The 18,694-nt window shown below is 37.6% G+C and overlaps 1 protein-coding gene across 1 annotated transcript; it reads left to right on the top strand.

Moving 5' to 3' along the window:
• Positions 1-1,244: 1,244 nt before the first annotated feature.
• dck (deoxycytidine kinase) lies at positions 1,245-15,513 on the top strand. The gene is made up of 7 exons (XM_066710635.1): positions 1,245-1,433; positions 2,173-2,288; positions 7,629-7,822; positions 8,776-8,923; positions 9,653-9,768; positions 11,609-11,708; positions 13,933-15,513. Exons 1-7 carry the CDS (start codon positions 1,343-1,345, stop codon positions 13,957-13,959), a joined length of 792 nt encoding a protein of 263 aa, XP_066566732.1. The 5' UTR covers positions 1,245-1,342; the 3' UTR covers positions 13,960-15,513.
• The last annotated feature ends 3,181 nt before the right edge of the window (positions 15,514-18,694 follow it).

Below are 18,694 nucleotides of genomic sequence, written 5' to 3'. Positions count from 1 at the left end.
ATGTCACGGACGAGATGTGTCTCCCTTGCATGGTACACTCTTCGGGGCCTGGGGTCAAGTAGAATAGTCCTTCTTCCTGCTTTTATGCAGGAGCTGGGCAAATGCTAAGAGCCCTGTAAGTGAAGTACACATTCATCCTTCCATGGCTTCTGGTTCATGTAGTGCCTTCTCAGTTAGCCATTTTGTGCCCCTCCTAGCACTGTCGCAACGTGTACAGTTCATTACAGAACTTCTTTATCTCCTAGGATTCATGAGCAGAACTCGAATGTCTAGCACTCTTATAATGATGAGACCATTATGAAACTAAAGGGTTTGTATCTTGAGTTTTTGTGGTCGCTATAGGAACTTCACATGCTGAACACCGTCGGAGGAAATGGTGGAGGAAATCTGCTCCAGTCTACAGGCATTTGTCTTGGTGTGTCCCAAACATTTCTTTAGTCTTTGGTCTGACGTGTCTTTACACAATATATTACTTTAGGCAGATTTAATACCAGCAACTTTTGCTTGTTGGGTTACTTTTATATAAAGTATACTAATAAATTCAGAAGATACCTGAGATGGATTGTTTTTCACCTAGCATTCATAAAGGTTTCTACATGCCAAAAATGTTTTTCACCCATGAAATTCAATTGCAGCTCTTACAAGTGTGAATGGTGTTTTTTTTTTTTTTTTTTTTTTTTTTTTGGGGGGGGGGGGTGATAAATTGACATCTTTATTTTGCTCAACATTTGTGAATGCCTTCAGAATATTTATTTTTGTAAAACTTGTTCCAAAAAAGCATAGCCTGTCCTGTTTTTCCTGAAAAGCCTTTGTGTCAAACATGTCTGCAAATGTGTCATGATAACATTTTCCATAGCAAGGATTTTAAGAAAATGTATGAGTAGAAATAAAAGTTATTTTCATTTCTATTATTTATTGCATTTTTTTTAAGGCTTGAATGTAAAGCAGCATATTCATTATTGCATTCGGCTGTGAAACATACACCTACTCAATTACTTTCAGTCAAATTGTTACTGCAAGTTTCCATAGAAAGTTTGTCTCGCATGCAGGTGCCACATATTGAGTTTTATTTAATAAACGTTGTCATCAATAATGCACTGGTACATTTCTAGTATAAACTGGTCTTTTAATGCGATTCAGACGCCATATTCCCTGATAAGACGCTGTACAGTCCAGTGGGCGGGTCCGCACTCATGACGTAATCATAACACAGCTGTGAGTGACAGCTCTCCCACGCGCGCCAACATTTCAAATCCTTCCACTTCCTGTATTGAGTCCTGCAGCCAGATCGGCACCGGTGCATCTGTTTTTATCGTTTAATTTCTTTTAATTTTCATTCAATATGTCGTCTACTCCAAAACGACCCTGTACACAACCTCTGGACGACACCTCCGAGAAGAAAATTAAAAAAATCTCCATAGAAGGCAATATTGGTAAGTGTGTATGCAGACGTCAGTATCTTGTGCAGACCTGCTTTTTTTCTTTATTACTTCATTCTGCCACATCACAGATGTATCATGTTTCTTTATACTGTCAAATAAAATATGTCAATCGGTGTAATTTAACCCGGAGAGTTTGCTTTGGATTAAAAGTCGCGCAAATATTTCGTTTCATTTACATGTGTGGCGCCAAATTTAATTTCGCTGTGTGTCTTTCCCAGGAAGGAATTATGACTACTAGTTACGTGTTATGATTATAATAATAACAACACAATTTTCACTTTTGTATTATTGTTAATATGTTGGTTATTTATGTGGACGGTTAATTTTACATTATTATTTTGTGCAGCTGTTAAGTAAATATTTGTGAAATGCATACATATAATATTACACTTACAGGAAATAAACCTAGTATTGCCTTCCCTACAGTACTTAGCAATACAAACTGACAATTCAGCAATCAGCATTATCACAACGTAAATGATGTCCCAGTACAACAGTCATTGAGCTGCATCACTGAGCACAGTATTGGAGGTTGTGATTGTGAAGCTTGATGGAGGGCATCACCTTTGTACTTTCTTCAGACCTTTTATAATACAGCTAGTTTCCCAAATACACCGACATCCTGTATTGCATGCATTTGATATTGCTGATCTGTCCTCTAATGCAGTGCATAGTTGTGTTATACTGTTTCAATAACAACCCGACTTGTTTTTTTCATGCAAACGCGCAGCTGCGGGCAAGTCCACCTTCGTGCGCCTGCTGGAGGGCTGCAGCGAGGAGTGGGAGGTGGTGCCAGAGCCCATAGCCCGCTGGTGCAATGTGCAGTCTCAGCACAGCGAGTTTGAGGTGGGTGCTTCCTTCCTGCAATCAGTTTGAGATCTGGTGAGGGATATGGTGACATGCATATACAATTGTTTGTGTAGACGGATGCATTGCACAATTAGTCTGATGATTGCATAGCATGCCAGGTCATAATTATGTAAAGTAGCTGGGTTGCACGTCAGATAATCTGCTGTGTGATATTGATTTGGAATCTATGACCATTTGGGCCAAGTAATAATTTGGTTAGATTTCACACCTAAAGCCAAGTAAAGATAGGTGGTTGTAAACTCGCCTTTCTGGAGAATTTAGAACACGTTTTCCCTATAGGACAAAATTAACCTTGGGAAGAATGCAGGATCATCTGACTTACTTTAATTGCAGTGTGTTGGATTTAAATTGGCCAGGGAACTGGTAAAATGTAAAAGTGGATCGTCCACCACTGCACTGGATGACAGTTTGTGTATTGGGTCAGTGACTGGGCTGTTACAGAACATGTGCCATAGCTTTGCCTCCAAAAGCTGCATGTTTAGGCTTAACAGTCTTCAGTGTCTTAAGGAGGGGCTTGTCTGAGCTGCGAGGAATGTAGGCTGCCATCTGTTGGATAGTATTGAGACAGCAGCTGCTTGTGCCGCAGTATCAGATTAAGCACAGCAGCTGAGCAGATGGCATCGTTTTGAGCAGCTGAGCTCTCTGCCAGCCCTCTCCCAGCCCCAGTTTTCTGTCTCAATGTCCACTATGGAACAGGGTACTTCACCAACCCTTGCCTTTACAGTATCCCTCTATTTGATCACCAGGCTGCAATATCCCTCTGTCTTAATCTTTCTAAACAAGTATTTTCTGAACCCAGTTTATAAAAAGGCATTCAGAAGACTTTTCCACCACACAGAACATTTTAAATTTGTAGTGGGAAAGGAACATTTGGCCAAAGTACAATAAATCTTTACAGTGTGAGAGGTTAGATTTGTGGAATTAGATTTATTAGATGGATGTTATTCATGTTCTACTAGCAATGCTACCTAATTATAAGTTAAATTGATCACTTATCATTCTAGGTCACCATCTGTCACCAGAGTACTAGTGAGAAATATATGTGTAAGTCCAAAGGAATGCTTTCTATGAAGGTGTGGGCACAGATGATTCTAAGCATTTCTATTTGTAGAATAAATGCTTGATGGCAGGGTTGCTGTATAGTTTGCGGGCACTCCTACTTTTGCAATCCCAGCTTTTGCCTTGTGTAGAGAAATATCCGGTTGACTATTAAATAGAAAGATGCATGCTTCCTCTAAAGCTTTGGAAAGCTAGTGCTAAAAATGAAACAATTTTACTTAAGTCATTTAATCACCCTAGGAAGTATGTCTGGGTTTTATCTCCCTGTGCAGGACAATCTTGCCCAAAAATATTGCACAAAAATAGGTACAATGAAACCAAAGATTGAAAAATAATTTAAATAACATACTCAAACACTTTTGCAGTCTTTTCATGGGCTTTATTTTTGCAGCAAGCCTAAGGAAGTGTATCAGTAGAATAATTAAACCATAATCCCTCAAAAGAAAACTACTTATAGTAGTTAAGCACCCATGGTTTTTGACTTTGGTAAGAGTTTATAGGAGTTATTTAATTTCACCACAAGGTGGCAATATACCCTTACATTCTCATAGATACTGAGCAGAACTGACAAGAAATGTAATATCCTTAACTGTAAAAATCCTAATTCCTAGTTAGTGGATGACAAAAATTAATCAATAATTTGTATAATAAAAGTAAAACAATTTAAAAACTCTTTAAATTTGTATTTCCCATTTGGAAAAGTACTACTTAGTGTTATTTTAGTAGTTTTATTAATTATTCTTCATTTAATTATACACAGGTGGGCTAATAGATAGACAGACCTAAAATTGTAATTGTGTAACTGTTATTTGTGTCTATGTCACAAGTACAGTACTGTATTGAAACAGTGGACTTGTGTTTAAGGAATAGAGGGATCTGTTTTATGTCTGTTTCAGTAATGCTCTTTTAAAGTATTGCCAGAGGTTTTTACTTTGCAAATCTGCACTTTAACTCATGTTATGAGGTTGGACTTTGGAAAAGCCCACAGATTGTTCAACTGCTTTTCTTGAACTACACAAATGTATTCGGTTTTGCCCGTGGATAATCGCATCTCATTTCAGTACAATAAACAAAACAAAAAAACATCTGGTAACAGTGGGTGAAATTTTTAAAAAATGTAAGCGTGAGTGTTTCATAACTGGTTCATTTCACAAAAATAGGATTTGTTCTGCCAGTCAATTTAAAGTGTTTGTGTAGACCTAAAACACAAAGGCGCTGCACTGAAAACACTGAAAATTCACACTCAGTTGTGAGGTGTTTCACAAACGGACATTTTTAGAAAGCTATTGCATTAGCCAGATCTCATGTCCACAAAACATTTATATTCTTCTGGTATTCTTAAACAGGTTCCTCCTTGGTCACATTTATCAGCTAAGGTACAGCAGTAATTCCAAAAATAAATCTGTAAGTATCAGCCAAGATAATGGCAGCGGCAACCTTTGAACTTTAAACAGACAATATACATATCATGGTGTGAAATATCAATGCAAAGGTCAGTGTTATGGGTGTGTAACATTGGGTTTTAGAGGTCAAATATTGAATCAACATTTGCTGAACGACTTGCTTTTAATGAGCCTTTATGGATTTGTTTTTCTTTCTTTTTTTCAAATACAGTAAGTTTCATTTGCTTCAGTGATGGCAGCATTGGCTTGTTCTTGTGAGATTCTCCCTGCCTCTTCTCTCAAAGCTGTCAGCAGCTATGGTTCTATTATTATTTTCTAAAATCATGTTTTTTTTTCAATGTGTCTCTACGTGTGGCTAATCAGTAAGTAAAGTTTATAGGGTTTTTGCAGTTCGATTCTCTCCTATAAGCACCTTTTAAGACTTTAAAATGTCAGACTCCCCTAATAATGGCGGATGTCAATAGGTGGTGCATGTGTTATTTCAGGGCTTCAGGATGTCGTGTCATAACTTCCTGGATAGGGGAAACGCACAGGGAAAAACTTCAGAAGCACCGGATTTGTCTTCCCCACAATATCTCCAGTCATTATGTTCAGTAGTGGTTTCAGGCTAACGTCTTACCATTAATAATTTGTCTATCTTACTGCCTCCTCTCTCACTGGTCTGTTGAAAGTGGAGGAAAGGTCCCTTGGCATGGCGGAATGATCCGGGCCTCCGTCATACACAGTTTATGGAACACTGAGTCTATGGAATGAGTCAGGATTATTAAATGGATTTTGGTAACACCATATCTATCACATCTTGTGATAGATATTAGATTAAGAGCTTATCAAGTGACTTAAAAAAACAACAACCACTAATTGAACATTGATGCTTCTGAGATATTTTGTACAGTACAGCCACCCTTTTTATATTTCAGAAAGCCAATGGAGTATTTCAGCTCTCCCGTTGCTGTTTGTGCACTTTTTTCATTGTAGTGCTTGGCTATTTATAATATTGACATGTATCTATGGATTTATATTCTTTCAGAGACAATCCTCTAAAAATAGAGAAATAATATAATCTGGCAATTAATTAATCAGTGGAATGTTTCCACACATGATGTTTGGAAAAAATAGTTTGTTTATATCCTTCACCAGCTGGGGTTGGAAAAGCATCTTCTGTAAACTTGTAGCAGCTTCCGCTCCTAGAGAAATGGAAAATCACATAGGCCTGCATGTACAAATCTACTGATACTTAATTGAGAGAGACATAGATTCGTAGAAAAGTACACACCTCCAGGTCACCACGGTTTCACCACAGTATCACAGGTGTGTCCTCAAGTGAATGCTCCTAGTGTTTGTAGTAGATCCCATGCATGTTCTCTGTGTGATTCATTAACTGTGACATTCATCCATAATGGCATTTCTGTGCCCATTAAAGGTACAAGCTGCCTAGTATATGTGGTTAACTATAGTTTTTTCCCACGGTTTTATCTGCTGACATACTGATTTGGAACCTACTGGAAATGTTTCAGTACCCCATTGCTTTTGAGAACTGTTTCATTACTCAGTAAAATAAGGACATGTTTGGGTCTATCATGCCACATTGTTTTTGTTTTACAGCCCCTCATTTCCTTTATTCTCTTTCCCTCTTTACCTTTGTTTGTTGTTATGTCAATGTACTGATGGGCCTGAATTTCATGTTTCATTTTGTGGTGATTTTTGTTTTTTAACACATTATCTCTAATGTTTAATGTGTGGATTTAGATATTACTCCTTCATGTACTTCATCCAATGCTCAGTTTTATTCAGTTTTAATGCATTGATTCATAGGGATTGTAACTGGCCTGCTGAGTTTGCGTTTTGGATGCCAACACATTCTGTTAATAAACTATTGTGCTAACAGTACAATGTGTAGTCAAATGTGTAAGAAATCTTGAACCATTTCTCATCTTCTGTTTTCTTCTGTAAATATTCACTATTAAGTGGCCTATCTTTCCTCTAAATTGTTTCATTTGCAAACTGCAAACCTGCCGTGTTTCATTTCAGATGACTACATGTGAAGTGTTATATATCCTCAAATCATGCACCTTACAAAGTCAGGGTTTTAGCTGCTACAGATATTTGTTGATTTTCTCTTTGGAAACCTAGGTCTAAAATTATTTATACATTAACGAGTAAAAATAAAACTCATAATTTTGTGTCTACTTATTTTTCTGTGGTAATTTTTTTTTTAACACTTGAGTACTGAAATCTGTCATCAGATACATCTGATACATGCTGATACATCTGCCCCAAAGGGATAGATTCCATTCATTCTTACCGGTATATGTTTTTATAATACTCAGTGGGGATTCCCATAAGCAAAAGCAAACGATCTCAGTCATGCACAGAACAAAATTCACCCATTTATTGAACCATCTCAGCAACTTGTACACAGCCCTTTAGAAGTGTGGCAGGGTTCCCACAATTATACAGTTCTTTTAAAACTCTGACGCTCATGGTGAAACAATGTTGTCTGGGGTTAATATTATCGTTGCGTGTTAGTTACAGCTGTGAGGCCTGGAGTTTATGCCACATATATATGCTTCCAGTGCCTAATGGGGTGCTGTCATGTGCTTGATGTGATGTACATTGGCTTCCAGTGAGAGACTGCCACAACTCTAACTCTGCACTGTAATGCAAATGGTTGGGGGAACAAGCGGCTGGGGGTGGGGGTCAAGTTTTACTCACCAAAGAAATCAATTGAAAGACTTTAGCTTCATACTTTTCTGATTTAATCTGAATCACGCTCGTATAAGTGAAAGCCTTTTCTGAGCTTGTCTACAAATCCACAAAGGTGACTATCTAATTGCTCCTTTTTTTTTTTTTTAAGGAATTGACCACGTCTCAGAAGAGTGGGGGGAACATCCTTCAGATGATGTACGAGAAGCCCGAGAGGTGGTCGTACACCTTTCAGACCTATGTCTGTATGAGCCGAGTGCGTGCACAGCTTCGGTCTCTCCGGGGAAAGCTCCTGGAGGCGGTGAATCCTGTCCAGTTCTTCGAGCGGTCCGTTTACAGTGACAGGTACAGTGTGCGAGGTGCACATGCTGCACTAGTATTTTCCCCTCCTCCCTTTACCCAATTCTGTTTCACTGAAACACAATGAAATCGACTCAAATATCTGTAAATTGCCTTCCTGTCTTATTGGACTTTGTCAAATTGTGAGGGCCATCGAGTGATAAGAGCTCTCCATTTATAGTCCGTTTGTATGTTTGTTTTTTGCATTGCTTAGTTCAAGATTAAAAATGTATATAATTACTGATTCATAAAGCTCATACCAGCACTGGTTTCTTCTGACCAGTTCCTCATGTCCTAGATGAATCACTAACTTGTTCTTAATCAGTAATAAAACGTATTTCTTGATCCAAGTGGTTTAAGCTATTTATGACATTTGCTTCTCCCACCCCCCAGTAATAATAATAATGTATTAGAAAAGGTCAGATTCTAATATGTTCCTTTTTATGTCTTTCTGTGTTACACATTAACACTTGAAAGCAAACCAATATCTCTGAGTTACTTACCCGTTCCAAAGTACGCAAATAATTAGTACAGTTAAATCTTCCAGAACAGCAGTGATAAGGTTCCGTACAGTTTTTGTGTAATGCTTTTGAAGCCTTGTATCCTGAATTTAATTTCATACTGATGGTTATTTTAATACTGTTAGTTTTTTTGTGAACTACATAAGCAGTTTGCACAGACGGCTTGTGACCTATTTATTGAAGACCGTGGTAGACAATTCCCATCTCCTTAGGTTGCAGTTCTGTGTTTCTTACCTTGAAATTTGAATCTTAAAACACTTACAGAGGAAGAAACAGTATTGCATAGTTTATATAGAGCATTTTGAGTGAGGATGCACAGAAAATTGTGAAGGCCACTGTGCCCTTAAAAATCGGAGAGAGATAACTTTGATTTAGTAGTAGGAGCAACTTACAATAATATACAGTGCTTTATTATTTGGTTTCTTTGTTTCTTTTTAGATATATATTTGCTTCCAATTTATATGAAAGCGAATGCCTGAATGAAACTGAATGGGCTATTTACCAAGACTGGCACACTTGGATACATGGACAATTTGGAAAGCAAATCAAACTCGACGGAATTATCTATCTCCGAGCAGTTCCCGAGGTAAGGGGAGATACCAGAGTTTGTGCCACCTAGCACTCCAAATACACAACTAGTTTCTCAGCCTTCGTTGCAAGGCTGCTTTGTTACAAAATGACATGTGCAGAGTCTGCAATTTTCCACTACCTTCCTTGTCGCTTTAAGAGGATTTTGTTTAGTCTGTTTTTCTTGTCGTGCAGAGTGATGGCTGCAGATTGGCCTAAGCTTAATCTATCTCATATTTGAACTATTAAATGTGAGATCCCTTCAGGCTTTGGACTTGTGTGTTTTGCAGTCTTCATTGGCACCATCCTGCTAGGGAGGACACTGAACCTCTCCTCATGGTAACTTTCCACTGGTTTCTTGTCTTGACACAAGGAAGACATGCTATGAAACAGGCCTGACAGCACGCCTGAATGTAGCTCTCGCAGACAAAGAGGGCATATCAAGAAGTATCAGTTATATTTGCCAAAATCCACATCTTTTTGGCTCCAGACTGAGGTTTCAATTCAGTGACACAGTTTGGAGAGAAAATTGCATCATATTAAATTCCTAAAAATATTAAATCGACTTCTTAATATAGTGCTCATCATCACAAATAAAAAGTTGTATCTGCTTTTCCGTGAGAGCAAGAAAATGAAGAGCAGGGGAAACTGGAAAACCTGAGTCCTGTAGAGCCAGGGGAATTTAGGCCCATCAGCTCTCATTGGTAATGCTCAATATTTTTTACATTTGTCCTTTGTTTTGCAATAGAAATGCATGGAAAGATTGCATGTGAGGGGCAGAGAGGAGGAACAAGGCATCCCCCTGGAGTATCTGGAGAAGCTCCACTTCAAACATGAGAGCTGGCTTCAGCATAAAACCATGCGGTAAGACTCCTACAGGGTAAAGCACCTCTAGCCTCCAGTATTCATCCCCAGCTTTGGTGATAGATTTAACTTTGAACATCAAAAGCAGAACACAGACACTAAGGCACCAGACTCCCCACTGCTTTAGGTGGAAATGAGTCTGAGATTTATATGTTCGGTCTTTATCGTCAGGTGTTTGGGTCCTCTCTGCATGTCTAATAAAATATTCTTTCCAGTTACTGTGTCTATCGGATAGCAAATGAATTATACATTCTGTGAGGCATCCACCACACACAGTTGAACATACAGATTTAACCATAACCTGCTAAACAACTGTATCTTTATTTCTTTCCATTTTATTTTTATGACTCTCTTGGCAGCGGTTGATCATTTGAAAAGGGGTTTTTCAAATGAGTGCTTTGTTATAGTTGGTAGATTAAGTTATAAGAAATGGCAAACGAATACAAGGAATGGCTATGAGAGGGCATGGGAAAGGAACTATTATCCAGTGCTTCCTATTTACAGAATAACAAGCAAAAAAATAAAACTCCCTGTTTAATTCCATCTGCAAATACATGGTCTTTTATAGAGAATACTTTGTAGAGCTGCATTTGATAATCCAGACCACAAAGATCCAAAACTATAATTGCTTGCTTTAGGGCCACACAGATTGTAAAACAAACTCCTCTCTGATACAACTCCTGATGTAGTGAAACACGTCTGCTTATGCAGCTGAGCCACAAAGCCTTCATAAAGACAACAGCCTTTTCTTTTTAATGAAAGAGGTGCCCCTCATTTCCCCCAAAGTCTATTGTTTTTTAATTATAATGTTTGCACCTGTTGGGTGGCACACTTGAGGGGGGAAACCCTGCTTGGGAGTTCAACTTTGAGTTGAAAGTTAAATTATGTTTTAGTCTTAACCATGTGGATGTTTCCAAAGGGAATTGCTCGAAACTAATCCTTTTCTGTAAGAAACATTGAACAAAATGACATGCCCTACTTCAGTCTTTAAAGCGAATATGAAGACTCTTACCTTGCTGCTTCTTATTGTATTTAATCATTATAAAATAACAGTATGACCCAAACATCTTTATAATGCCACAATACCATCCTGACACGTCTGTGCATCGCTGCAGTATAATAATAAAGACCAGACAGCTTGTCTTCCTGGTCCTGACGCAATGTACTGACGTAGGCTACGGACTAGTACTAACGCCCCCCAAACCGGAATCGGGTGCCGTCTGTTGTAGGCCGTGTGGAAATGTCTAGTTTCTGTGTTTCCCCAGGCATTTTCCAATTTTGCAGCACACTTGCATACGAGTCTAAATTAGATGATTAATTACTGCAATTAAAGTAAATTGAAAACAGCTTAGCATTTCCAAGTGTGATCGTGGCTCTCTGGTACCAACTGCCATGTTTGTTTTCATTTCTGTAGCCAAATAAGTCAAAACACAACACAAAAACTAGGTTTATGTTAAAGAACCAATACAATCCCACTCAAATTTAAATATTTATTAAATAATAAGATCTGTATGTTTTTCTGCTTACTAAGCCCTTTCATTTCATTTTATTTATTCAGTATTTATAGTCATCCATTTTTGCACATTTAATTTCCTAGGCTTCTTTGTTTTCTTACCTTCTGTATGCATTATAAATAGGTTTGACAGGAAATTTGGCTTGGGGGAGTGTTTAATAGTCTATTGTGGACTTGAGTGTTTCCCACAGGCAGATTTCTCCTTGATGACATTATCTAATTATAAGAAAGCAATATTTTCTTTCAAAACAGCAGCAGAAAAAAAATGGAAAAAGTTGGAAATGTGAATTTATCTATCACTTTTTTTTCTTCCTTTTTTTAATACAGGTTGGAATTTGAGTATTTAAATGAAATCCCAGTCTTAACGTTGGATGTCAATGAAGATTTCAAAGGTGACAAAATAAAATGTGCTGATATGGTCGAAAAGGTATGTAAGATTTAAGATATCCTACACAATCTCACAGGTATAATCGCCACTGATTTTGTATGACAAATAACTCATGTTTTGATTACAAGACTGCCTCAAGCAAAGGAATGTGCATTTGTGCTGCATACTGTTGTGTTTGGTACTTTGTTTTAATGTTACTAAAGGGATCTATTTTCAGTGTCAACCCCTATTCCCCATCCTCCTCTTTACTCAAAATAACCAGGCAAGACTCGGTCAATCCCTTGAGACTTCTCTGTCCAGCTAATCAAAGCCTGTACCACATTACTTGGACTTTATGATGGTTGAGGCTTTAATGTTTGCCAGACACACACAAACACACTAATAATTTAGCTTCCACTGGTTTTCTGAAGAGCTCTGAAAAATGAAGGCTGAATAATAACAATTTGTATCAAGTTTTGTGCTAGGGATGAACAGGCATGTCTGGACACCTAGAAGTGTAAAAAGAAAAAGCAGAAAATTCACAAACAAAATGACCTAATTCGTCCAAGACTGTCATCCGGTCCTTTCCTGAGTGAAGCTGTGTTTAAAAAGCAGTTTCTGTTACTCATCAAAGTAAAGCTAGTCCTTGCAAAGTTAGATCTTAGTTTTCTAGTGTTACCTGCTCCAGGAAAGAATGACCTTCTCTGCTGTTCCTGGAATCACATTTTAAATCCTGGAATAGCTGAGTGTACTGATTTATTAATGTATCCTTGCACTCTGGACAATGTCTTGGGCTTTCAGATACAAATAAAACTGATTTCTGAGACTGTTTTTCTCTGAGGGCTTCAGTATTCTATATTTCATAATGTAGCTGTTCCAAGAGCTCTACGGACTAGACCAAATCAAAACTTTGACCTACCCATGAAATATAAATTGCCAACTTGTACCCTGTCATGTTTTAAAATAGTAGAAAGTGGCTTCTGACAATACATTAAAACACAGCAGAATAAAGTTTTGTACTTTGCAATTTGCGGAAAGGTCAAAGTGTTGATTTGTTCTAGTCATAATTCAGGTGGTAGGTCTATTTCTACAGTAAGCCATATCAAATATTTGGTTTTTAGCCAGTTTCTGCGATTAGGAAAGTGATTGCTGGACCTTGCACCACTTCACTATTCTATACTTGATAATGTAGCTGTTCCAAGAACTCTTAAGGGCTAGCCAAATAAAAAATGTGACTTACCCGTGCATCATAAGTTACAAACTTGTACCCTATTCCGTTTTTGATTTATAAGTAGTAGAAAGTGGCTTCTGAAAATACATTAAAATGCAACAGGACAAAGGTTTGTACTTTGCAATTTGCGGGTCGGTCTAAGTGTTGATTTGGTCTGGCCCTAAGTTAGATTGTAATTCAGGTGGTAGGTCTATTTCTACATTAGGCCATATCAGTTATTTGGTTGTTTGCCAGCTACTGAGATTAAGAAAGTGATAGCTGGACCTTGCTCCACTTCATATAGTATGGATACATAATTTGTTAAGAAGTGCTTTATTATTATTTTAAGGGCAGCAGTGTGGAGTAGTGGTTAGGGCTCTAGGGTGGGGGACTCTGCTGTTGTACCCTTGAGCAAGGTCCTGTACCTAGATTGCATGGTAAAAATCCAGCTGTATAAATGGGTAATTGTATCTGAAAATAAGTTGATGCATTGTAACAATTATAAGATGCCCTGGATAAGGCCGTCTGCTATGAAATACAAAAATAATAATTATAAATCCACATAAACTATTATTCTGTACTCACTTGAAATAAATGGCTGCTTTCCTAATACTTGTAAATCATTACAGAGTATCAAATTTTTAAACATTAGGCTGAATCCCAATGGAAGCCAGAGCAGAGATTTCCTTTTAATGTCATTTTTCAGGCTTTGGGGGTAAATTCCATTGAGCAGTCCAGCTACATCAAATAAAATACAGTTTCATTAAAGACAATTTAAAAAACGCGTCTGTGCTTGTTAATCAGAGAGGTCTTTCACGTTCTCTTCTCCACACAGCAGTGCTTGTTGCAAAGCGTGTGACTGTAGGACCAATGCCTTTTTAAGTATTGCATTATGAATCAGTTTGTTTTTAGAACCTTTTCATGATGTGCACACATGGATAGAAAAAAAAACAAGTTTTAAGATAATGACAACTACATGTCCGTGACTGAGAGATCGAATATTTTAGATATGTGAGGAGTCATCGTTATATCCGTTTCTGAAGAAATGTCCTTCATATGCTTGTTTTTTTGCAGGTCACCGAGTTCCTCAGCACTCTATGATTTGCAGTGAACCTCATCAGAAATATCCTTGCCTCACGGATTCCTTGAAGGAAGACATTTATTTTTACATAGAAATATTGAAATGATGAAGATCTTCATATCTGCTTTATCAAAGTGCCCTTTATGAATTCTTAGCAGTATAGATTTTATTTTTTGTTCAAGGCTACATTTAGGTATTTTGTTAAATATATATTTTTTAGTTTTTTTTACTTGGGTGCAGCAATGTTTTTGTTTTGTTTTTAAGATTGTGATGTTTTAAGATTTGCACATAATAAGAATGTATTTGATGAAAACTGTGTGTTTTATGGTAGTTGACAGTATGGGAATACAATTAAATAAATACCGTACTTTTTACCCGAACTTTAGATAAAAAAGTGGAGTGGAGTGAATTTTGCACTGGAAGAGAAAACTTTAAAAGTAATCCTCTAAATGTATCTAATTGCTTATAAAGCCCCAACACAAGATAGCTTTGGAAGGGCAGAGAGACAAATGATCAACCTACTGACTTAGAAAGTAGTGATTTTGCACCATCTAGAAGATACAAGAGACATTTGCACGAATAGCTGCTGTGACCCGAGTATGAGAGTGTCATTGAGCTGAATTGCACATTGGAAAGGGGGCATTGGTGGTACAACGGTGAAGACATCCTATACCTTGCATGATTGAAGTGAATAAGAAACTAGGAAGTCCTGATAATATCTAGCGGTCTGTGGATGTGACTTTATATTTGAACTTTTATATATCAGTGATATGAAATGCACAGCCCCAAGTCAACAAGAGATAGTTTGAAGAAGCTTAATCATCTGACCTAAATCCTGATGAAGAGTTAATCGAGGATATGAAGGTTTCAGTTTCAACCCAGCAATGTGAACACCCACACAATCACTTGGATGAGAGAATGGGTGCAGTTAGCATGAGATTCCAGGATCTCTCAAACCTATGACATGTACATTCCTCTTGCTGTAGTAGAAGTCAAAGCAGGACACACTGAGTCCTAACTAGGAGTATGCAATTACTGTCTTTTAGTGTATCTGAATATTATGTTTTGATCCCCCCTCTATGGTGCCAGTGTGGATATCTATATGAGTGTTGCACACCCTACATATCCATGATATCCCTACAGCGCCTGGGTCACTGGGGTCAGAAGGAGAGCAGGACAGCAGCTCTGCCTGACTTTCATCATCTCTGACTGCAGAACAAAATCCCCCACTACCCTTCTACTTGTAAGTCACAGCCAAGGTCATTGTTGTCTGTTCACATGAAATACATATGTAAACTACATGCTTGTTGTCTTGGATAGTTCTCTCATTCTCTGTATTTGTGGGTGAATTTTGACATTTACACATCATACAGGGAATTTTAGTTTGGTAATATTCTGTCACTGTAACAGTCTGGTACAGAAAATGATCATGTTCTTCTGCCAGCCTCTCTGTCTAACCTTGCACCTACTTAAAAGTCCAAATGGGAATGTGTAAATGTGATTGTTTTGGTTTCTGCTTTATCGCAAGTACCCTGAAGTGCACAAAATAAACAAAACTGTCCCATCTGACAGAACGGTCGTCTCTTTTAATCTGTTTTATTTTATTTTACAGTCTAGATATTGAACACTAGCAACACACAAGTGACACTTGTCTGACACTCTTCTTGATGGTGTCTAGTTTTGTGGTTGTATTTATAAAACCTGTGACTCCAGTTAAAAGGTGGCTGCCTGATTGGACTGGTTGTTACAGTTGTCCTGAACTGCACTTATTACAAGAAAGGAAAGAAGAGTCACAACACAGCACTTTACCAACTCCTAGGTGGCCTGTATCATTTCTTACATTTAATGTAATGATATACTGGAATGTCTGTCAGATATGTTTTTCAATGCCAAGACCCTCCAAACACTCCAGATGTGTCTGGCAAGTATGTTCCCATATGAAAGATGTTGCTGCATACACATTGTCTTCTAAATAAATATATCATACATTATATATTTAATAACTGAGCAGTAAGAACCAAATAGTGGAATTTAAAGCAGAATGATCAGGTGAGTTATACAGTTAGGTCCATAAATATTTGGACAGTGACACAATTGTCATCATTTTAGCTTTGTATGCCACCAAAATGGATTTGAATGGAAACGATTAACTGACAGGAAGGAACTGCTCATGATCCAAAGCATACCACCTCACCTGTGAAGCATGTATGGCTGTCAAGGAAACTGGTTCCCTTGTATTTATTGATGAATTCTGAAGTGTTTAGGGCTGTATTATATGCTCAGATTCAGCCAAATGCTTCAAAACTCACTGGACGGCGCTTCACAGTGCAGATGGACAATGACCTGAAGCATACTGCGAAAGCAACCCAAGACTTTTTTAAGGTGAAGAAGTGGAATGTTCTACAATGGCCAAGTTAATCACCTGACCTGAATCCAGTTGAGCAGCATGTCACTTGCTAAAGACAAAACTGAAGGCAAAACACCCCAAGAACAAGCAGGAACTAAAGACAGCTGCAGTGCAGGCCTGGCAGAGCATCACCAGGGAAGAAACCCAGCATCTGCTCCAGACTTCAGGCAGTCATTGACTGCAAAGGATTTGCAACCAAGTATTGAAACTCACAATTTAATTAATGATTATGTTAGTTTGTCCAAATACTTTTGAGTCCCTAAAATTGGGGGGACCACATATAAAATGGATGTAATACCTACACCGCTCAGCCAATTTGGATGTAACTACCCTCACATTAAAGGTGAAAGTCTACACTTAAAGCACATCTTGTTTAATTTCAAATCCATTGTGGTGGTGTACAGAGCCAAAATGATGACAATTGTGTCACTATCCAAATATTTATGGACCTAACTAAGTGCTTCCTGTTGCCACACACAAATACTTTCTGTAACTATTATGACAGGATGCCATTAGGAGAAACTAAATCTTTGAGATGCAAGTAATATTAATGAGTGGACAGACTGGAGCTGGCATAGAGTACAAATAAAAACCCAAGTGTGGTGGGCCATTTTATTTGGATGTATTTGGAAAGCATGTGACAGGTATTTTACTATCCAGAATTTGTATCTACAAAAATGCACTTTACATAAATACAGTTTGGGACCCCTCAAGTTTTTGTGTCAGGATACCAATATCACTATTTGGCTAAGTTGTATGTGCTGATACAAGTAAACTAACATGTATGCTGCTGAGGTAGCTCAGGTGGTTAGTGTATGGGGCTCTGCTCTTGTTTAATCATCAGTCTATTACCAGCATAGTCAATCATAGCCACCATCTCCAGTGATGGGAAACCTTTATCCAGCAGTACATTGTTATCAGATGAAGATGGTGAAGGAAATGTACAGAATAATATGTGGGCAGGTTGGTAAGTTCTAGCCCATATATGGAAGGAGGCAAGTAAACATCAGAGACCTTTGCTATTGTAGCTACAGGTCCATAACTACCTTGTTGAAATACTTTAAATTTGTTTGTCAAAGGTGCACCAGAATGGATGATGATAATCAGTACCAGGCACTATGAATAATATATCACATACATTATCTGCTTTAAGATGTGAGGCCTCCTCAACTAGAAACTGACTGACTCGTCTGCTGATCTTGTTTGCAGGCATGTATTTGCAAATATCGAACAAGCTACTGGATTTACTAAGAACCAACTACTTCTTGATTTTGACTTAATCTGAGTGTCCTGAAGATTGTCTTTAGGCCTTTTTGTTAGCATGAGATGGATTTTGACACCAATAATTCAGGACAGGATTGAGGTCAGGACTGTTGCCTGTCCAGGAGTAAATCCCGAGCTTAAAATGACATTGTTTAAGAAGGATTCGCTGGTGCTTACAACAATAGAATAATATACAGATAAATTGCAGCTGATAAGCTCTCCAACCCCCACAGTGATATGCTCTGTCAACCGCCAATATGAGCGTGTAGCAGAAATAAGCAACAGGTATGATACATTAGAATTAATTAGATATTCATTATTTGATATAGAAAACAAATCTATTCATATACAGTAAGATTTCAACTTTAAGAGAGTGATTCTTAAATACTTAAATGCAAACATCCAAAATATTTAAGCATTGAAGACAAAGGCAGAATATAGTAGTAGATAAACACACTTTTTTAACGCGTAGATTTTAGAGAAGTCATAAGGAAAAACCCAGATAATAGATAATAGTAAATCTGAAAACTTACCTTAGCCTACCTTGCCCCTTAGGTACATGTTAACCCACATTGTTAACTTGTTTGATATGTATTACAGTTCCCTCTGCACTTGAAAAAGTGTTGATAATGAGTCATTGTTTCAGATCTGGCGCTTTTCAAAAATTGTGTGATTTTCCTGGAGAGGTTATCTTGGCATAGGGTTACCTTGACTTTGTTCTTTTTTTAATTAAGTATTTCACAGGATTAGTGCTCTGAAATATTGATGCACTCCCTAGAGGATCAGTAATAGGTGAATCTCAACTATGGATTTATAGGCCTAATACTTGCATGTATTTGGAATATAACTGATGTTAGCATGACTTGCTGTTTTAATGGATTTCTATTCTATTCTAGTCTGGCTTTTCAGATTATTATTGTGCTTTACATGTCTGATTGAAATGTTAGCCACGTTTTAGTAATTCTAGTTCTATTTAGTAATTATATTGGTGTTGTTCCTAGTATGCATAATAATCCTATTTATTATTAATAATAGTATTATTATTGCATTTTGGACAATGTACAAAGACAGGTAGCAAATCTTCA

This window comes from Amia ocellicauda, chromosome 8 (genome assembly GCF_036373705.1).
Source record: "Amia ocellicauda isolate fAmiCal2 chromosome 8, fAmiCal2.hap1, whole genome shotgun sequence".
Classification (NCBI taxonomy): Eukaryota; Metazoa; Chordata; class Actinopteri; order Amiiformes; family Amiidae; genus Amia; species Amia ocellicauda.
The sequence above is the reverse complement of the archived record's forward strand: the minus strand, read 5'-3'. Positions and strand labels throughout refer to the sequence as shown.

Bases quoted from the DNA above. Each gene is read 5' to 3' on its own strand.
- dck (XM_066710635.1), top strand. From the start codon at position 1,343: ATGTCGTCTACTCCAAAACGACCCTGTACACAACCTCTGGACGACACC. The intron at 2,289-7,628 runs GTGGGTGCTTCC...TTTTTTTTTAAG, and splicing joins CTCAGCACAGCGAGTTTGAG to GAATTGACCACGTCTCAGAA. The intron at 7,823-8,775 runs GTACAGTGTGCG...GTTTCTTTTTAG, and splicing joins CGGTCCGTTTACAGTGACAG to ATATATATTTGCTTCCAATT.